Source organism: Sciurus vulgaris (assembly GCF_902686455.1).
Source record: "Sciurus vulgaris genome assembly, chromosome: 3".
NCBI classification, from domain to species: domain Eukaryota; kingdom Metazoa; phylum Chordata; class Mammalia; order Rodentia; family Sciuridae; genus Sciurus; species Sciurus vulgaris.
This window is the reverse complement of record NC_136463.1, coordinates 159,192,722-159,210,310: the sequence shown is the minus strand read 5'-3', so window position 1 is coordinate 159,210,310 and position 17,589 is coordinate 159,192,722. Positions and strand designations below refer to the sequence as shown.

Sequence of the window (17,589 nt, the reverse complement as noted above, 5' to 3'; positions counted from 1 at the left end):
TACTGATTTAGATAAAATCGGGTAGGGGTCATACCTCTCAAATGTGTGTATGACATGGTACTAAAAGGCACAGATAGTAAGCTGGATAACAATTTGGGATGAATAAGTGTCTCGTCCAGCGAGTACAATGAAGACTCGGCTCTCAGATGAAGTTTTAAGGTCTTTATTTTTATGGGAGAGCTTCTGAGTCGAGTGCCTGGTTCTTCCTCCTCCTCCACCGCCGCCGTCTTCTTCTTCTTCCTCTCTTTGCGCAGCTCTCTCACTCCTTCTTTTCTCTCACGCAGCTGCTGCTTCTCTCCTCTTCTTCTCTCCTCACGCAGCTGCCTGCCTCCGCCGTGCAAAGTACGCAGCTTTATGGGATGTAACAGCCAATCACCTTAACGGGCCAGGCGTTTGGCTCGTGGACACTTAATGGTGGGCAATGAGGACATGTACTGATCACGAGCTAAGCGCGGTCGCGGAGGAGATCAGTCAGCCAATAGAAAGCACTTCCTTAAAGTTGTTTTTCTTTGCAGTTGGGCTTCTCAGCGCCATCTTAGGGCGAGGCCAGCCACCACTGTGGGCCCTACAGGGCAGCGGTCTCCAACAAATAAGATTTAACAGGCTGGAACAGTGGAACAATTAATAAAGACCAAATTTTAAGGGATTAAAGAGAAGTCCTCCAGTAGTGGGTTCACAAGAAATAGTGTAAAAAAGATTGGAGATATATAGTTGACTGCAAGTTCAGTAACAGCCAGCATTATGTCACTGGTTGTCTAAAAAAACAACCCGGTCTCAGACTACATTCACAGGCAGAGCATCACTCAATTGTTGGTTACTGATTCGTTAGTATAAACTGTGCTAGGGACTTGTCAAGGGAAGTCATCTTACTACTCTGTCACGATTAGCTTGCTGTGGAAGCATCTGGGATTCTTTTGAAGGCCTAGTACGTGGGAGATTTAGCTGTTCAGCTCCAAAAAGCAGAAACACATATAAAGATCTAAGGCAGATTTCAGGTCATTTGATTGGGATTATTTCAGATAATCAGAACTGTTTGTTAATAATAATATTTAACTGGAAAGTAATGGACTCCCAGCTGCTGCAAATATTTGAATCAGATGAATTGTGTTTACCAGAAACATTCCAAGAAAATCTCTCCTCAAGTTAAAAAGAAAATAAAAGCAGAGTAAGGAAGAACTGCATTTCTGATAGGGCTCTGCCTGCTTTCCCATGGATTCCAGGGAATGCAACACATGTCTCCTAGCATGGTGCATTTGCCAGAGAGCAGGCAGGGCTCTCAGTGTGGACAACATGGGAGAAAGACAGGCTGTTGTTGTTAGAGATCAAAACAAGCACAACACCTTAGGTACAGAGAGCACTGTCTACAGAGGCCTCCTGAGATGGTTTCTTTGCTGTCCGTTATATACACCCTGAGCTGACACCTTACTGAAAACCCCATCCTATGTACATACTCAACACTCCAGTTACAGTCAGGGATTTTAGAGTAGGATTCTTGTCTCGCCTAAGTAACCGTCTGGAAGGGTAAGGGCTATTTTTCAGAGACATCTGCTGCAGGTAGGAGCCCAAACCATACCAAGGCCTCTCCAAGCATCATGGAGACTAGGAAATTGAAAGGTTCTAACTTGAGGAATGGTGCATTTCACACCAGATAGCCAATTTCTCCCAAATTCTACACATTTGCCAGTGGTACTGATTAAAGAATAAGACTACATGCAGATAATTTTAATTATATAACTACTATGGGACAGGAACTATTTTAGATCAGACCCTGGGGACGTGGTAGTAAACATAATATGAAAAACATTGCCAGAATCAAGAGACAAAAATCAATTAAAGAGGTAATTGAGTAATATATATCCAAAATAATAAGTAAAACAAGTAGTATGTCATAGACCATGCTCTCCAGAAACTTGAAGGGTAGAGACTCTACTAAAATCTGAGGATTTTTCAAGCTCTGAAAGCAATTCGACATGGAGATAAAGAAGGGAAGGAGATGCGCAGGGCAGAGGTGAGGCTGGGGTCGAGGTTTGTGATTTCCTCAGGACGTCACAAAAGGTCTCACTGAAAATAGAGCATGTCTGCTAAGATTTGAAGTGGGTGAAGGAGAGAAGCAGGTAGGGCCCCAGAGAGGAAAAGGGAGTCCAGGCAAAGGAATCAGAAACCTCAAGTTCAGAAGGAGAAGATGCTCTGGTGTGTTCAAGATAGCCAGGAGCCCTGTGTGCTGAAGGGCAGTGAGTGAGCAAGGAAAAGCAGATGAGAGGAAAGAAGGAAGGAGGGACTTGACCATATTGTGGAACTTGCTCACCTTTGTAAAATGACTTCAGTTTACTCTAAACAAAAGGGGAGTCGTCAAAGGATTTTTTGTTTCTTTTTCATACCAGGGATTGAACCCAGAGGCACTTAACCACTGAACCACATCCTCAGTCCTTTTTGTTTTTCTTATTTTGAGACAGGGTCTGCTAAGTTGCTTAGGGTTTCACTAAGTCGCTGGGGCTGACCTCTAAGAGGCAATCCTCCTGCCTCAGCCTCCTGATTCCCTGGGATTACAGGTCTGTGACACCATGCCCCGCTTATCAAAGGGATTTGATCAGAGAAGTTACATGGTCTGCCTTATGTTTAAAGAATAACCCTGACTGCTTGGTTCATTCTTTAAAAGAAAAAAAATTTGTAGTTGTATATGGACAGAATGCCTTTATTTATTTTGTTTATTTTTGTGTGATGCAAAGGATCAAACCCAGTGCCTCACATGTGCTACGCACGCGTTCTGCCCCTGAGCTACAGCCCCAGCCCCTTGATTCATTTTTAAACCAATGAACAGTTAGAGAGGAAGAGAAGCCAAAACAGAGCCACAACTCATGGACCGGATAACTGGTCAGTCCCTGTAGGTTAGTCAGATTTTAGAGCCATGTTAGGCATACTGTCTTTCTGAATGGAGTGTTTCTAGACAAAACAATAATGAATAAAGTAAATATTCATATTTAAGCAGCTGGTGAAGGTATGCTGTCAAAAGTAATACAAGCCAGGCATGGTGGTGCATGCCTATAATACCAGCAACTCAGAAAACTGAGGCAGGAAGATCACAAGTTCAAAACCAGCCTCAACAATTTGGAGAGGTCTTAAGCAATGTAGTGAGACCCTGTCTTAACATAAAAATTTTAAAAGGGCTGGAAATGTAGCTCATGGTAAAGTGGTCCTGAGTTCATTCACAGTACCAAAAAAAAAAAGTAACCTGAGACATGACAGGTGAATTTTCCAAGATACTCTAACATCAGTGAGGCTCTCGGTGAAATTGCTACATAATGGACACAGAGGGCAGCTCTGCACAGTGCGCAAGGCACACAGCAGCGTAGTCCAGGGAAGGCAGCAGTCAAGGCACTGGCTGGTCCGCAGGAGGACCTAGAGTGCATACATGGCTCCAGTTCTGGTAGGGTGCTGGCCTTGCCTTTCCAGACCACTCAAACCTTCCCAACTGCTCTTCTCATTGCAGAGTCCTTAAACAGCAGTTCAGCCAATACAAAGAAAAGCTGCAAGCACTGTGCACCTCCCAGCAAGAAAAAAGCAGCAGATTCGAAACAAAGATTCATGAACTTACAGCCCAACAGGAGAGTCTGTGGACTAGGCTACAGCAGATGGAGCAGGTAGAGAACGTGGGAGATGCTGGCCACCTGACCACCTGGAAGTCTAACTGAGTTCCTCCCACCAAGGAAGGGCTGCAACCCACAGCTTCACACCACACTTTGCTCAGCTTCTTCTCTTGCTGTCTTCTCCCCATCCCCTAACCTCCTCCCACTTCCATCCTCCATTCTGTATCCTTCCCCATCTTGAAGGCAGCTGCATTGAAAGAGGGTAGGATCAGTGCCATTTGTAAACAATAGAGCTGGGCAAGGCAGTTCTTCACAGCATTGGTTCTTTTTATATTTTTGATTTGTTCTTTTTAGTTAGACATGACATTAGATTGTATTTTGACATATTATACATCCATAGAGTATAACATCCCATTTTTGTGGTTATACATGATGTGGAGTTACACTGGTTGTATATTCATATATGAACATAGGCAAGATATGTCTGATTCATTCTACTGCCCTTCTAATTCCTATCCTCCCTCCCTTCCCTTCATTCTCCTTTGTCTAATCCAGTAAACTTATATTCTTTCCCCACTTCTTGTGTGTTAGCATCCATATATCAGAAAGAACATTCAGCCTTTGATTCTTTGGGATTGGCTTATTTCACTTAGCATGATTGTCTCCAGTTCCATCGGTTTACCAGCAAATGCTATTATTTCATTCTTCTTTATGGCTGAGTAATATTCCACTGTGTATATGTACCACATTTTCTTTATCCATTCATCTGTTGAAAGGCACTTAGGTTTGTTCCTTAGCTTAGATGTTGTGAATTAAGCTGCTTTAAACATGATGTGGCTGTGTCACAATGATAAACTGATTTTAAGTCCTTTGGGTATAAACTGAGGAGTGGGAAACCTGGGTGGTGGCTTAAATCTTTTGGCTTCAGGATCCCTCGAACATCCTTAAAATTCTTTGAGGATGACATGAAGCTTTTGTTTCTGTGGGTTATATCTGTTGCTATTTACCATAATCAAATTTAAAACATACCAGTGGTATTAAAATATACTCATTAACTAATTAAAATATAAAAATAATAAACTCATTATGTATACAACATTTTTAAACAATAACTAAATTTTTTACAGCCTGGAAAAGTGGCATTGTTTCATAATTTTTACAAATTTCTTCAACCTCTTAATGGAAGATAACTGAACTATCAGAACTGCTTTAGCAGTCTATCTCTTGCAACATGTTTTTGTTGAATCCTATGAGAAAATCTATAACCTTTCCTAAAATAGGGGATACTTTTCTTTATTATTACACCAAAACACAATAAACAATAGTTTCTTAAAGCACAGAGCAATATGGAATTTGAAATCATATCTATCTCATACTCTGTTTCATTACAACCCAGTGTTCTAGTATGTTCTTTGAATAGTCTACCCCTGCATGATTTTATTAACAAACCACATTAGTCATTTGAAAAATATTGGTGCACTGGGCTAAGTTGAACTTCCTAAGCTCACCCATTTTATTATACAAAATCAAAAAAATTCACACTCATTAATGTCACCATTAACTTCATCAGAAAATTATTTAAGAATTGGAAAGCTATCAAGCTCACAGTGGGAAATGCAAGTTTTTCTAACTTCTGCTTGAAAGTTACCATTATAATTGGCTACAACTATGGTTCACTGCTCGCCTTGCACTTGCATTCTCACTTTGTTCCTTTATGAAAAAATATTTGCAGATACCCAAATCTGAGTAGCCATAGTTTATCTGTCAGTCATTCTTTGGCCTAGGAGGTAACACTGGTTATTTTGCATGATGCATATGAAGTGTTTTTTGTACACTTCTCATTTCACCATACACAGTGTTAAAAAGGAAGGGGCTATCATTATTAAAATTAAGAACTTTTGCTATTCCATCAAAGATCTTCTTACATGGAGCTGCTATTTGTTTGATTGATTGTTGTTTCAATCAGGTAGTGTATGATGGTGAGAGAGCCCCCTGCTGGCTCTGTGTGGTAATGCTGCCTGACTCCTGCTCAGTCACTGACAGCTTTACTTATTGTTGATTTTGTACCATCAGTGCAAACTTCAAATAACATTGAAGAATCATTAAGAACAAAATTTTACCCCTGAGAACCCTAAAAGGATTCCTAGGACACATGGACCAACCACAGTTTGAGAACTGCACTTAAAATAGAGCATGTCCCTAAATTGTTTCCCTCTGGCTTACTGTGAAGCCCCTCACAACACACCTATTAGACGAATCATGATGAACACGTTTCGTTGTGATAATTTTTATATGTCAATTCAATATATGCTTATGTTTTCAGAAATTCTTTATGATGATTTTAGAACCCGAGATTTTTAGAACCTAGATTTTTTTTTTCCAAATCTCTTCTGATAATTACCTGTGATATTTTACAATCTGAGGTTTTCCAAATCTTGAAGAGAGTTATGGATTGATATTGAATTAATAGTATAAAGTATAATTAAAAATATATTTAGAAAAAAATATTACACTAGCATCTCCTGATTATAAAAATTTAATGCTTTGGGGAAAAGAGTAAAACAAATTTTAATTCTTCATAAATAAGATTTTTCTCTACCCAGGCAATGTCGCAGCCACTCCTTCCTGTATCTTCCCAACAAAATATGATGTCCAGGGTTGACCATTTTTCAGCTGGTAAGTCTCCAAAGGAAGATATTTCCCAAATCAAGAATGTCACTGAGAATGGTCCAGAATGGGAACCTCTTCCTAATCCTGCCATAGTTGATGCAAGTCAAGCAAATGCAGAGAATGCTCTACCCAGTGCTGAATCACCAGAGACCCTTTTGCAAAGTGCCAGGCTGCAAAGCTATGCACAAAAAATACCCAAGGAAATCCTTAGCTCCCTACCAAGCTGTCAAGAAGGATTGCTACAGGAAACCCCCCAAATTTCTCCTCCTGAAATAAGCAGACCTGCTCTGGCACCTGCAGAAAGGAAAGAGATAATTAACATCAAAGAGAGAAATGACCAGCTGGAGGAAGAGGAAATCCAAGAATTGCTGTCAAAACTCATGGATGCCTTCAATCTAGAAAAGCCATCAGGTAAAGTTTTCCCCATCAATAGAGAAAGTAATGGCCAGAGATTAAAAGACTTGATTATATAGTATTAGACCAATAGGTGTAGTTTTTCTAGTCTGTAAAAGTGTTCTGAATCTTTTGGACATCAGTAGAATCTGTGAACTTGATTCCTATTGTTGATTAATTCGTAGGGTTACTGTGAACGTCAAAGGGGATAAATCATGCAAAATTTTAGAACAGCATCTGGCACATAGTAAGCACTAAATAAATTCTTTTTATTTTCTTATTGCAATTATTAATATCAGTAGCCTTAAATCATATGTAACTGGGAAGCCTGATATCACAATTTTAAAGTGGTAATAATAATGTTGTCTTTCTAAAGGAGAATTAAGTTTTCTGTATTAGAAATAGCATGATCATTATAATCTTCTTCATAAGCTGCGATCCATTGCTGAATTCTGAAAGCCTTCTAAGAAACCCTTTACATAGTTATTTCTTCTGCTTTGGAGTAACATTATACATATCCTCCACCATACAAAGGAGGCCTTCTCAAAATATTTCTGAGTTGAGGATTGAGGTATGGCTTAGTGGTAGAGCTTCTGCTTCGCATGTGTGAGACTCTGGATTCAATCCCAGTACCACACACCAGAGTTTCTGAGTTGGTTTATTAGTTTTTCAGAGTTGCTATAACAGAGTACCACAAACTAGTAGGTGACTTAAAAAAAAAAAAAAGAAAAAGGAAGGAAGGAAGGAAGGAAGAAGGAAGGAAGGAAGGAAGGAAGAAGGAAGGAAGGAAGGAAGGAAGGAAGGAAGGAAGGAAGGAAGGAAGGAAGAAGGAAGGAAGGAAGGAAGGAAGGAAGGAAGGAAGGAAGGAAGGAAGGAAGGAAGGAAGGAAGGAAGGAAGGAAGGAAGGAAGGAAGGAATTTTCTCACAGTCCTGGAATCTAGAAGTTCATGATCAAGACATCAGCAGCACTGTTTTTTCCCAAGGCCTCTCTCCCTAGTTTGTTGACCAACATCTTCCACCTATGTCTTTATGTGGTCTCCCCTCAGTGTGTGTTTATGTCCAAATTTCCCCTTCTTATAAAGATAGTTGTTATATTGAGTGAGGAACCATCCTAATAACCTCATTTTAACTTAATTAACTCCTTAAATACCCTATTTCAAATACAGTCACATACTGAGGTATTGGGGTTGACTTCAATATAAATTTAGGGATGAGGGGACACAATTCAGCTCATGAAGTTGGAGAACTATACACTGGGCACATGATAATGTCAGTTTTATACAGTGCTTGGTAAAGTCAAGTCAATAAGCTAATTGGTGATTCTCAAAAGCTCTACAGTAAATGGAGTTGGAGGTATAATCTTAGTATTAGAGGAAATGAGTTCACAGAAATGTCAGAGCATGCTCAACCTACCTGAGACAAAGACAGGATGGGAACTCCTTGTGCCTGGTTCTTAAGCCAACACAAAATTCCATCTACGATATTTCCATCTAAATGTCCTCCGGGTCATAATGAGCATTCAAAGCAAAGTCAATATCCACTTGACCTTTTTTTTTTTTTTGGAAATTTTCACATAAAAATCAATCTTGCAGAAAAAGATTTTAGTATTTGGCATCCTTTTGGGTTTTTATTTGTTTCTCCAAATGAGCTGATGAAAGCTGTTGATTTCTAAAACATGGTATGGGGTCAGCTCTCACAAATGTAGTTATTAAAAATGTACATTTCAGATTCCTAGTATTAGGTGCACTACTTCTTTTTGGAAGATAATACCTCAACATGAGTAAATATTTCTAAATTCATATGTCATGAAAATGTATAAATAGGCAATTAGTATTATCCAATCTTGTAGAAAATATTTAAAACTGTCAAAAAATTCACCTTTTCCACTTACAATCTCAATAGAATGTTTTTATAGGAAGTGTGTGTTATTAAATAAACATGCTTATGATATTAGCAGAAAGATGCTTGTCTTTTTGTTACTATAGCATTAACTACTTTGTGATGACTTGACAAATACTAACTTTTAAGATTTAAATTTATAGGCTTCAAAAGTCTATTTTATTTTATATTACTTGTATTTCTTTGAGACCTCTAAACATACAGAATAAGGAACCATGTTAATCTTCATGGCTACTGTTTTGCACTATCTGTCACTCATCACTCGAATATTTCTACTTAAGTTTGGATCCTTATTCATTCTGGTGTTGAATATGATCCTGTTTTCAACTCCACTTAGCCATTGGCAATATCTATTATAAAATTATAGTCCCTACGTGCTACATAATCATACATACTTACCAAAATCACATCAAACTTAATCTAAGAAGTGTGATGAAATGTGGAAAATGAAATGAGCTAAGTTCAGGTATTGGCTACCTTTATTTACTATTTTTATCATGGATACATTAGATAACAGCAATATGTTTTTGATTTCTTTATTGTTTTATTTTTTAATTAGAAAATTATTAGGCAAATTGGAAATAACTACTATTTGTAACATTCTTAGATTGCCTCAAAGTATCAATATATTCACCCAGTGTGGTGATTATCCCAATAGTTGACTGCCCTTTTGGATTATAGCTTTAATAAGAAGTTACTGTATCTTGGATATTAAGATGAACTTCATGATACCTGAAGGCTTAATAGGATTAAAAAGTAAACCTGATGATTATTTTGGGCAATTATTGACATTAATTGATAGAGTCATTCTGCATTAAGATCTAAGATAAAAGGACTTTAAGAGATGGTAAGAGCATAATGGAAAAGAAAAAGTGTGTAAGGAGATCCCTGAATCTCTTTAAATTCTGAATGTTGGATTGAAAATCAATAGGAAATAATTTGGTTAAAATTTACAATAAAGAAAGTCAATTTGGGGGCTGGGATTGTGGCTCAGTGATGGAGCTCTTGCCTAGAATGTGTGAGGCACTGGGTTCGATTCTCAGCACCACATAAAATAAAGAAATAAATAAAATAAAGTTATCAAAATATAAATAGATTTGAAATACTGTTTAACACTCTTTGCTTCTGTGGTGAAAGAAAAGAAACTAATTCTCTGGGTTTACTGTCTTCTTAAATTATTTTCTTTACATCTGAGAGTGAAATTTCCTGTGTACGTCTGCTAAATTATTTTCTCAGTTTCTCTCTCATCCCTTTTTGCAATACGTTTGTCACTGTATGTTTCAGAAGTGAGGAGGGAAGACGGGGAGGAGGGTGGCAGAGTCAGGAGAGCATAACTTAAGAACAAAGCAGGTGGATCAAGCCAGCATGAAAGCCCCACCTCCAGGCTCAGTGCAAAGCATGCAGGTTAACGACACTTAACCTCATCTTCTCACTCAGGAGGGAGATCACTGGACTATGCACCCATCATTCTAACACTTCTGGGGGCCGTTCAAGGGACCAGATTTTTCATTGCCTGTCTCAGAAAACTGATAGTACCTGCCATACACTAGAGGCCTGAGAGTTGCTAAGAACAGAGGTGGCAGTTGAGACTAAAATGAAGGTTTGAGAAGCTACCAAAATTTCTGGTCAAACTGATTGCCGAGGATCTTCTTCTGTATGAGAAGACATGAAGAGTGTGTATTAAAGTCCCTGAAAACTAGAAGTGGTTAATTTTCCTACTGTATACACATGAACACAAAGAGTAAAGAAGGATAAAGGTAAGCACGGAAACATGGTGCAGACAAAGGAATAAGGCCATGCTCTGGAAAAAGACCCTTATGAAACAGAGATATATGAATTACTTGACAGATAATTCAGAATAACTATTATAAAGATGTTTATGAGCTGAAGAGAAGATTGCATGAATAAAATAAGAATTTCAACGGAGCTAAAAAACAAACAAAACAAAACAAAAAAGTTTTAAAAAGACCAAATCGAAATCTTGGCACTGAAAAAATACAAAAACATAAATGAAAATTTCAGTAGAAGGTTAAACAGCAAACTAGAAGCAAGCAGAAGAAAGACTCAGCAAACTGAGTATCTTAAATCATCTATTCAGAGGAGAAAAATAGGGATGGGGAAGAGTTAAGAAATCTGAAGGGACATAGAGGATACATTCAACCAAACAATATATTATGGAAGTTCCAGTTGCAGAAGAAAGAGAAAATGGATCAGAAAATTTCCTCAAAGAAGTAATGATCAAAAATTTATAAAATGGGGGGAGGAAGATGGAGATACAGATCAAGGAAGCTACCAATCTCAAATTAGATGAACTCAAAGAAATCCACACCAAAAGGAATAATCAAATTGTCAGAAGTTGAACACAAAAGAATTTTGAAAATGTCAAGTGATTTGTAACAAACAAAGGAACCCTCAGGAGACCATAAACAAAATTTTCAGGAGAAACCTTACAGGCCAGAAAGAAATGGGAACGTATATTCAAAAATGCTAAAAGAAAAAAATCTGCCAACCAATAATATTATACCCTAAAAGTCATTGGTATGGTGAAGAAAAAAATACCAAGGTACTGAAACACTGATGTATAAATCACTTTCAATTCCAATGCAAAAGTATTAAAAATAATTATAACTATAAAATGTTTATGATATACAATATTAAAAGGTGGAAATTTTGATGTCAGTAACATAAAATGCAGTGCAAGGATTACAAGTAAAGAGTTTTTCTATTTGATTGAAGTTGTCTTCAGCTAAAAAAGACTTTTGCAACTACTAGGTGTTTGGTGTACATCTCTTGGTAAGCACATACAACAAAAGCCAAAGAAAATATATACAATCAAATAATCAAATGGTAACAATGAAAAAAAATTAAAAAGAAAGGAAGATGGTAACAAAATGGCCAAGTGGTACTTTCCCTCCAATAATTACTTTAAATATAAGTGAATTAAAGGCCCAGTCAAAAAATATAGAGTTGTTGAATGAATTTAAAAAACAAACAAATAAAAACAGAGACCCAACTCTATAATGTCTATAAATAACTTACTTTAGATTTAAGGACACACAGACTGAAAGTAAAGGGATAGGAAAAGATATTCCATGTAAATAGAACCATAATAACATCAAGAGTGGCTACCCTCATAGGATTCAAAATAGACCTTAGTCCAAAATTGGTACAAGAGACAAAAAAGACACATAATGATAAAAGACTCAATTCCTAAGGAATATATAATAATTCAAGTAACATACATGCTCAATATCAGAGAACCTAAATGCAGAGAGCAATCCTTGGCAGAACTCAAGAAGGAAATACACAGTAATTCAATAATTTTAAGACATTTCAATACTCTTCTTTCAATAATGGATAGAACACTCAGACAGAAAATCAATAAGAAAACAGTGGACTTGAACAACACTATAAACCAAATGGACCTGAGACTTGCAGAATATTTCACCCAATATTTCACCTGTTTTGTCAGAAAACAAGTCTTAACAAACTTAAGAAGACTGAAGTCAGATCCAATACCTTTTCCAACCACAATATAATGAAAAGTAGAAATCAATAATGGAAGAAAAGAAAAATAAAAAATAACAACACATTCTTGAATGACTGAAAAGCAGAGTAGAAAACAATTTCAAGATAAATGAAAACAAAAAAACAGCAACTAAAGCTTGTAGGATGCAGAAAATACAATCCTAAAAAGGAAACTTTTTAAATTATTTTATTAAGTTATACGTGACAGCAGAATGCACTTTGATTCATTGTACCTAAATGGAGTACAACTTTTCATTTCTCTGGTTGTACACCATGTAGAGTCACACCATTTGTATAATCATATATGTACGTAGGGTAATGATGCTGTCTCATTCCATCATCTTTCCTACCCCCTGCCCTCTCTCCTTCCCTCATTTCCCTCTACACAATCTAAAGTTCCTCCATTCTTCCCTTAATCCACCCCCATTATGGATCAGCATCCACTTATCAAAGAAAACATTTGGTCTTTGGTTTTGGGGGATTGGATAATCTGGCTTAGCATGATACTCTCCAACTCCCTCCATTTACCTGAAAATGCCATAATTTTATTCTTCTTTATGACTTTATATAGTCTATTGTGTATATTTACCACAGTTTCTTTATCCATTCATCTATTGAAGGGCATCTAGAATGGTTCCACAATCTAGCTATTGTGAATTGAGCTACTACAAACATTGATGTGGCTGCATCACTGTAGTATGCTGATTTTAAGTCCCTTGGGTATAGGCCAAGGAGTGGAATAGCTGGGTCAAAAGGTGGGATTCATCACTTATGAATAGAAATGCATTAGATTTATGAGCATTGACTTCATATCCTGCTACTTTGCTGAATTCATTTATTAGTTCTAGAAGTTTTCTGATGGAATTTTTTGGATCCTCTAAATATAGAATCATGTCATCAGCAAATAGTAATAGTTTGAATTCTTCTTTTCCTATTCGTATCCCTTTAATTTCTTTTGTCTAATTGCTCTGACTAGAGTTTCAAGGACTATGCTAAATAGAAGTGGTGAAAGAGAACATCTCTGTCCTGTTCCAATTTTTAGGGGGAATGCTTTCAATTTTTCTCCATTTAGAAGGATGTTGACCTTGAGCTTCGCATAGACAGCCTTTTCAATGTTCAGTATGTTCCCACTATCCCTATTTTTTCTAGTGTTTACTAACTTCATAGAATGAGTTTAGAAGGGTTCCGTCCTTTTGTGTTTCATGGAATACTTTGAGGAATATTGGTATTCGTTCTTCTTTAAAGGTCTTATAGAACTCGTCTAAGAATTCATCTGATCTGGTCTCGGGCTTTTCTTGGTTAGTAGGTTGTTTTTTTTTTTATATATGAGATAAAATATATTTTATTTATTTATTTATTTATTTTTATTTTTTTATTGTAAACAAATGGGATACATGTTGTTTCTCTGTTTATACATGGCGTAAAGGCATGTACCATTTGTGTAATCATAAATATACATAGAGTAATGTTGTTTGATTCATTCTGTTATTTTTTCCCTTCCCCCCACCCCTCCCACACCTCTTTACCCTCTATACAGTACTTCCTTCCTCCATACTTGCCCCCCTCCCTAACCCTAACTCTAACCCTAACACTAACCCTTCCCTCCCCCCCATTATGTGTATCCTCCACTTATTAGCAATATCATTCGTCCTTTGGCTTCTTGAGATTGGCTTATCTCACTTAGCATGATATTCTCCAATTTCATCCATTTGCCTGCAAATGCCATAATTTTATCATTCTTTATGGCTGAGTAATATTCCATTGTATATATATACCACAGTTTCTTTATCCACTCATCAATTGAAGGGCATCTAGGTTGGTTCCACAGTCTGGCTATTGTGAATTGAGCAGCTATGAACATTGATGTGGCTGTATCTCTGTAGTATGCTGATTTTAAGTCCTTTGGGTATAGGCCAAGGAGTGGAATAGCTGGGTCAAATGGAGGGTCCATTCCGAGTGTTCTAAGGAATCTCCACACTGCTTTCCAGAGTGGCTGCACTAATTTGCAGTCCCACCAGCAATGAATGAGTGTACCTTTCTCCCCACATCCTCGCCAACACCTGTTGTTGCTCGTATTCTTGATAATCACCATTCTAATTGGGGTGAGATGGAATCTTAGGGTGGTTTTGATTTGCATTTCTCTTATTACTAGAGATGTTGAACATTTTTCCATATGTTTGTTGATTGCTTGTAGATCTTCTTCTGTGAAGTGTCTATTCATTTCCTTAGCCCATTTGTCGATTGGATTATTTGAATTCTTGGAGTAGAGTTTTTTGAGTTCTTTATAGATTCTGGAGATTAGTGCTCTATCTGAAGTATGATTGGCAAAGATATTCTCCCACTCTGTAGGCTCTTTCTTCACATTGCTGATAGTTTCCTTTGCTGAGAGAAAGCTTTTTAGTTTGAATCTATCCCAGTGGTTGATTCTAGCTTTTATTTCTTGTGCTATGGGAGTCCTGTTAAGGAAGTCTGATCCTAGACCAACAAGGTGAAGATTTGGACCTACTTTTTCTTCTATAATCTGCAGGGTCTCTGGTCTGATTCCAAGGTCCTTAACTAATTTTGAGTTTAGTTTCGTGCATGGTGAGAGATATGGGTTTAGTTTCATTCTGTTACATATGGATTTCCAATTCTCCCAGCACCATTTGTTGAGGAGGCTATCTTTTCTCCATTGCATATTTTTGGCCCCTTTGTCTAGTATGAGAAAATTGTATTTATTTGGGTTTGTGTCCGTGTCCTCTATTCTGTACCATTGATCTACCTTTCTATTTTGGTACCAATACCATGCCGTTTTTGTTACTATAGGTTTTTGATGGCATCTTCTATTTCATTACTTGAAATTGATCTGTTTAAATTGTATATATCCTCCTGGTTCAGTTTGGGTAGATCATATGTCTCTCAAAATTTGTCAATGTATTTGAGATTTTCTATTTTGTTGAAGTACTGATTTTCAAAGTAACTTCTAATTATGTTTTTTATTTCAATGCTGTCTGTCATGGTATTTCCTTTTACATCACAAATTTTAGCAATTTGAGTTTTCTCTCTCTTTCTCTTCATTAGTGTGACTAGGGGCTTATTTTGTTTATTTTTTCAAAGAACCAGTTTTTTTGCCAGTTTTTTCAATTGTCTCTTTTGTTTCAATTTTATTTATTGTATTATTGAGTTCTATGGTTTCTTTGTTCAGTTTTTGTTCGGAAGTTCTATCCAGTGGTGAGAAAGTTGTGTTAAAGTCACCCAGTATGATTGTGTTGTGGCCTATTTGATTCCTGAAATTGAGAAGGGTTTGTTTGACCTAGATGCTCCATTGTTTGGGGCATACTTAACAATTGTTGTGTCTTATTGATTTATGATTCCCTTAAGCAGTATGAAATGTCCTTCTTTATCCCTTTTAACTTTGGCTTGAAGTCCACTTTATCTGATATGAGGATGGAAATCCCTGCTTTTTTACTGAGTCCGTGTGCATGATATCTTTTTTCCCATCCTTTCACCTTCAGTCTGTAGGTGTCTTTTCCTATGAGATGAGTCTCTTGAAGGCAACAACATATTGTCGGGTCTTTTTTAAAAATCCAATCTGCTAGTCTATGTCTTTTGATTGGTGAGTTCAGGCCATTAACATTAGGGATTATTGAGATATGAGTTGTATTCCCAGTCATTTTGGCTTATTTTTGGTTTTTAACTTGACTTGGTTTCTCCTTTGATTGGATTTTCCTTTAGTGTAGTCCCTCCCTTTGTTGACTTTCATTGTTGTTTTTCATTCCTCCTCATGGAATATTTTGCTGAGAATGTTCTGTAGGGCTTTCTATTTGTAAATTCTCATAAAAGGAATCTTATAGTAACGAATGCCTATCTTTAAAAAAGAGAAAGAGCTGGCGGGGTGCCGCTCAGGGGTAGAACACTTGCCTACCATGTGTGGGACCCTGAGTTCCATCCCTGGTACTGAAGATTCAGAAGAAGGAAGTGGAGGAGATTAGGAGGAAGAGGTTCTGAAGAAAGAATATGATCGAGGCAGAGGAAGAAGAAGCGTAAGGATCACCAATAAGAAACTGAATGTTACTCCTCAAGTAAACGGAAAAGGAGGAAGGGGAGTTAAGCCCAAAGTTAGCAAAAGGAAGGCAATAATGATTAGAACAAAAATGAATGAAATTTAGAAAACAATAGCAAAAAACAAAACTAAGAGTTGATTTTTTTAGATCAAAAATGTGACAAAACTTTAGCTAGATTAACTAAAAAGAAATTCAAATTAATAAAATCAGAAGTGAATGAGGAGTTATATAACTCCTCATAACACAAAAATAAACACAAAATAACACAGAAATAAAAAGGATCATGAGATTACTATGAACAGTGACCAAAAAATTGGATAATCAAGAAGAAATAGATAATTCTTAGAAACATACAATCTACCAAGACTTAATCATAATGAACAGAAAATTTGAACTACTAAGAAAGAAAAGCCCAGGAACAGATGACTTTACTAGTAAATTCTAGCAACTATTATAGAAGAATTAATGTTTATCCTTCTTAAAGACCTACTTCAAAAATAATTTCATGAAATCAGTATTATTATCCTGTTGCCAAAACAAATAAAAACACTACAAGAAAACTGCACACTAACTTCTCTGGTAATCATATATGAAAAATACTCAACAAAATACTAGAAAATTGAATTCAACAGCATATTAACAGGGTCATACACCATGAGCTAGTGGTATTTTTTCTTGAGATGCAAAGATGTTTTAATTTATGCAAACCAATAAATATGATACAATTCATGAACAGAATGAAGGATATCAATCACATGATTGGTTTCATAGGTATAGAAGAAAGCATTTGAAAAATCTGACACACTATCACGATAAAAATTCTCAACAAACTAGGTAGAGGGAGAAATTATTTCACTGTAATATAGTCTATATATGAAAAGTCCATAACTAACATCAGGCTAAAGGTGAAAAACTGAAAAAATTTCCTTTAAGATCAAGAACAAAGTAAAGATGCCCATTCTCACCATTTCTATTAGACATAGTGCTGGAAGTCATAGCCAGAGCAATTTGGCAAGAGAAAAGAAAGCAGAAAAGCTATCCAAATCAGTTTCATCTGTTTGCAGATATCACGATCTTATACGTATGAGGGCCTAGCTAAGGACAGGGAGGTGCATTATTCCTTTTCCTTTCTTCCTTGTCTGGAATCATCACTCTGAATTATTATTTTAAATAAATAGGAATTGAAGCTTTGTATTTAGCAAGTTGTGGGGAACTAAACAGCAGTGCTTTAGCAAACTCAGGAGAGAGAAGTTAAATACTGTATCTTTATCTAACATGTTTGCAGGCAATCTCAAATAATGACTGGGAGTCCTAGAAGTGTTTATTGGAATCTACATTTATACACACACACACACACACACACACACACACACATATGAAAAATAGAAGTAGTTAGTTGATGAGAATAGGAAGAGTTCTAGCAGAAAATATATCTAGTTGGTTTATCATTAAATCACTCATTTATTTATTCA

The 17,589-nt window shown here is 36.7% G+C and overlaps 1 protein-coding gene across 1 annotated transcript in view; it reads left to right on the top strand.

Annotated features, from left to right (window-relative positions):
* Positions 1-17,589, top strand: part of DYTN (dystrotelin) — a gene marked incomplete at both ends in the record, with an annotated part of 63,247 nt that overhangs the window by 40,629 nt on the left and 5,029 nt on the right. Inside the window, one exon of the mRNA XM_079130398.1 lies at positions 6,535-6,665. Within this exon, the coding sequence (XP_078986524.1) occupies positions 6,535-6,665 (131 nt within the window). The remainder of the gene's footprint in view (positions 1-6,534; positions 6,666-17,589) is intronic.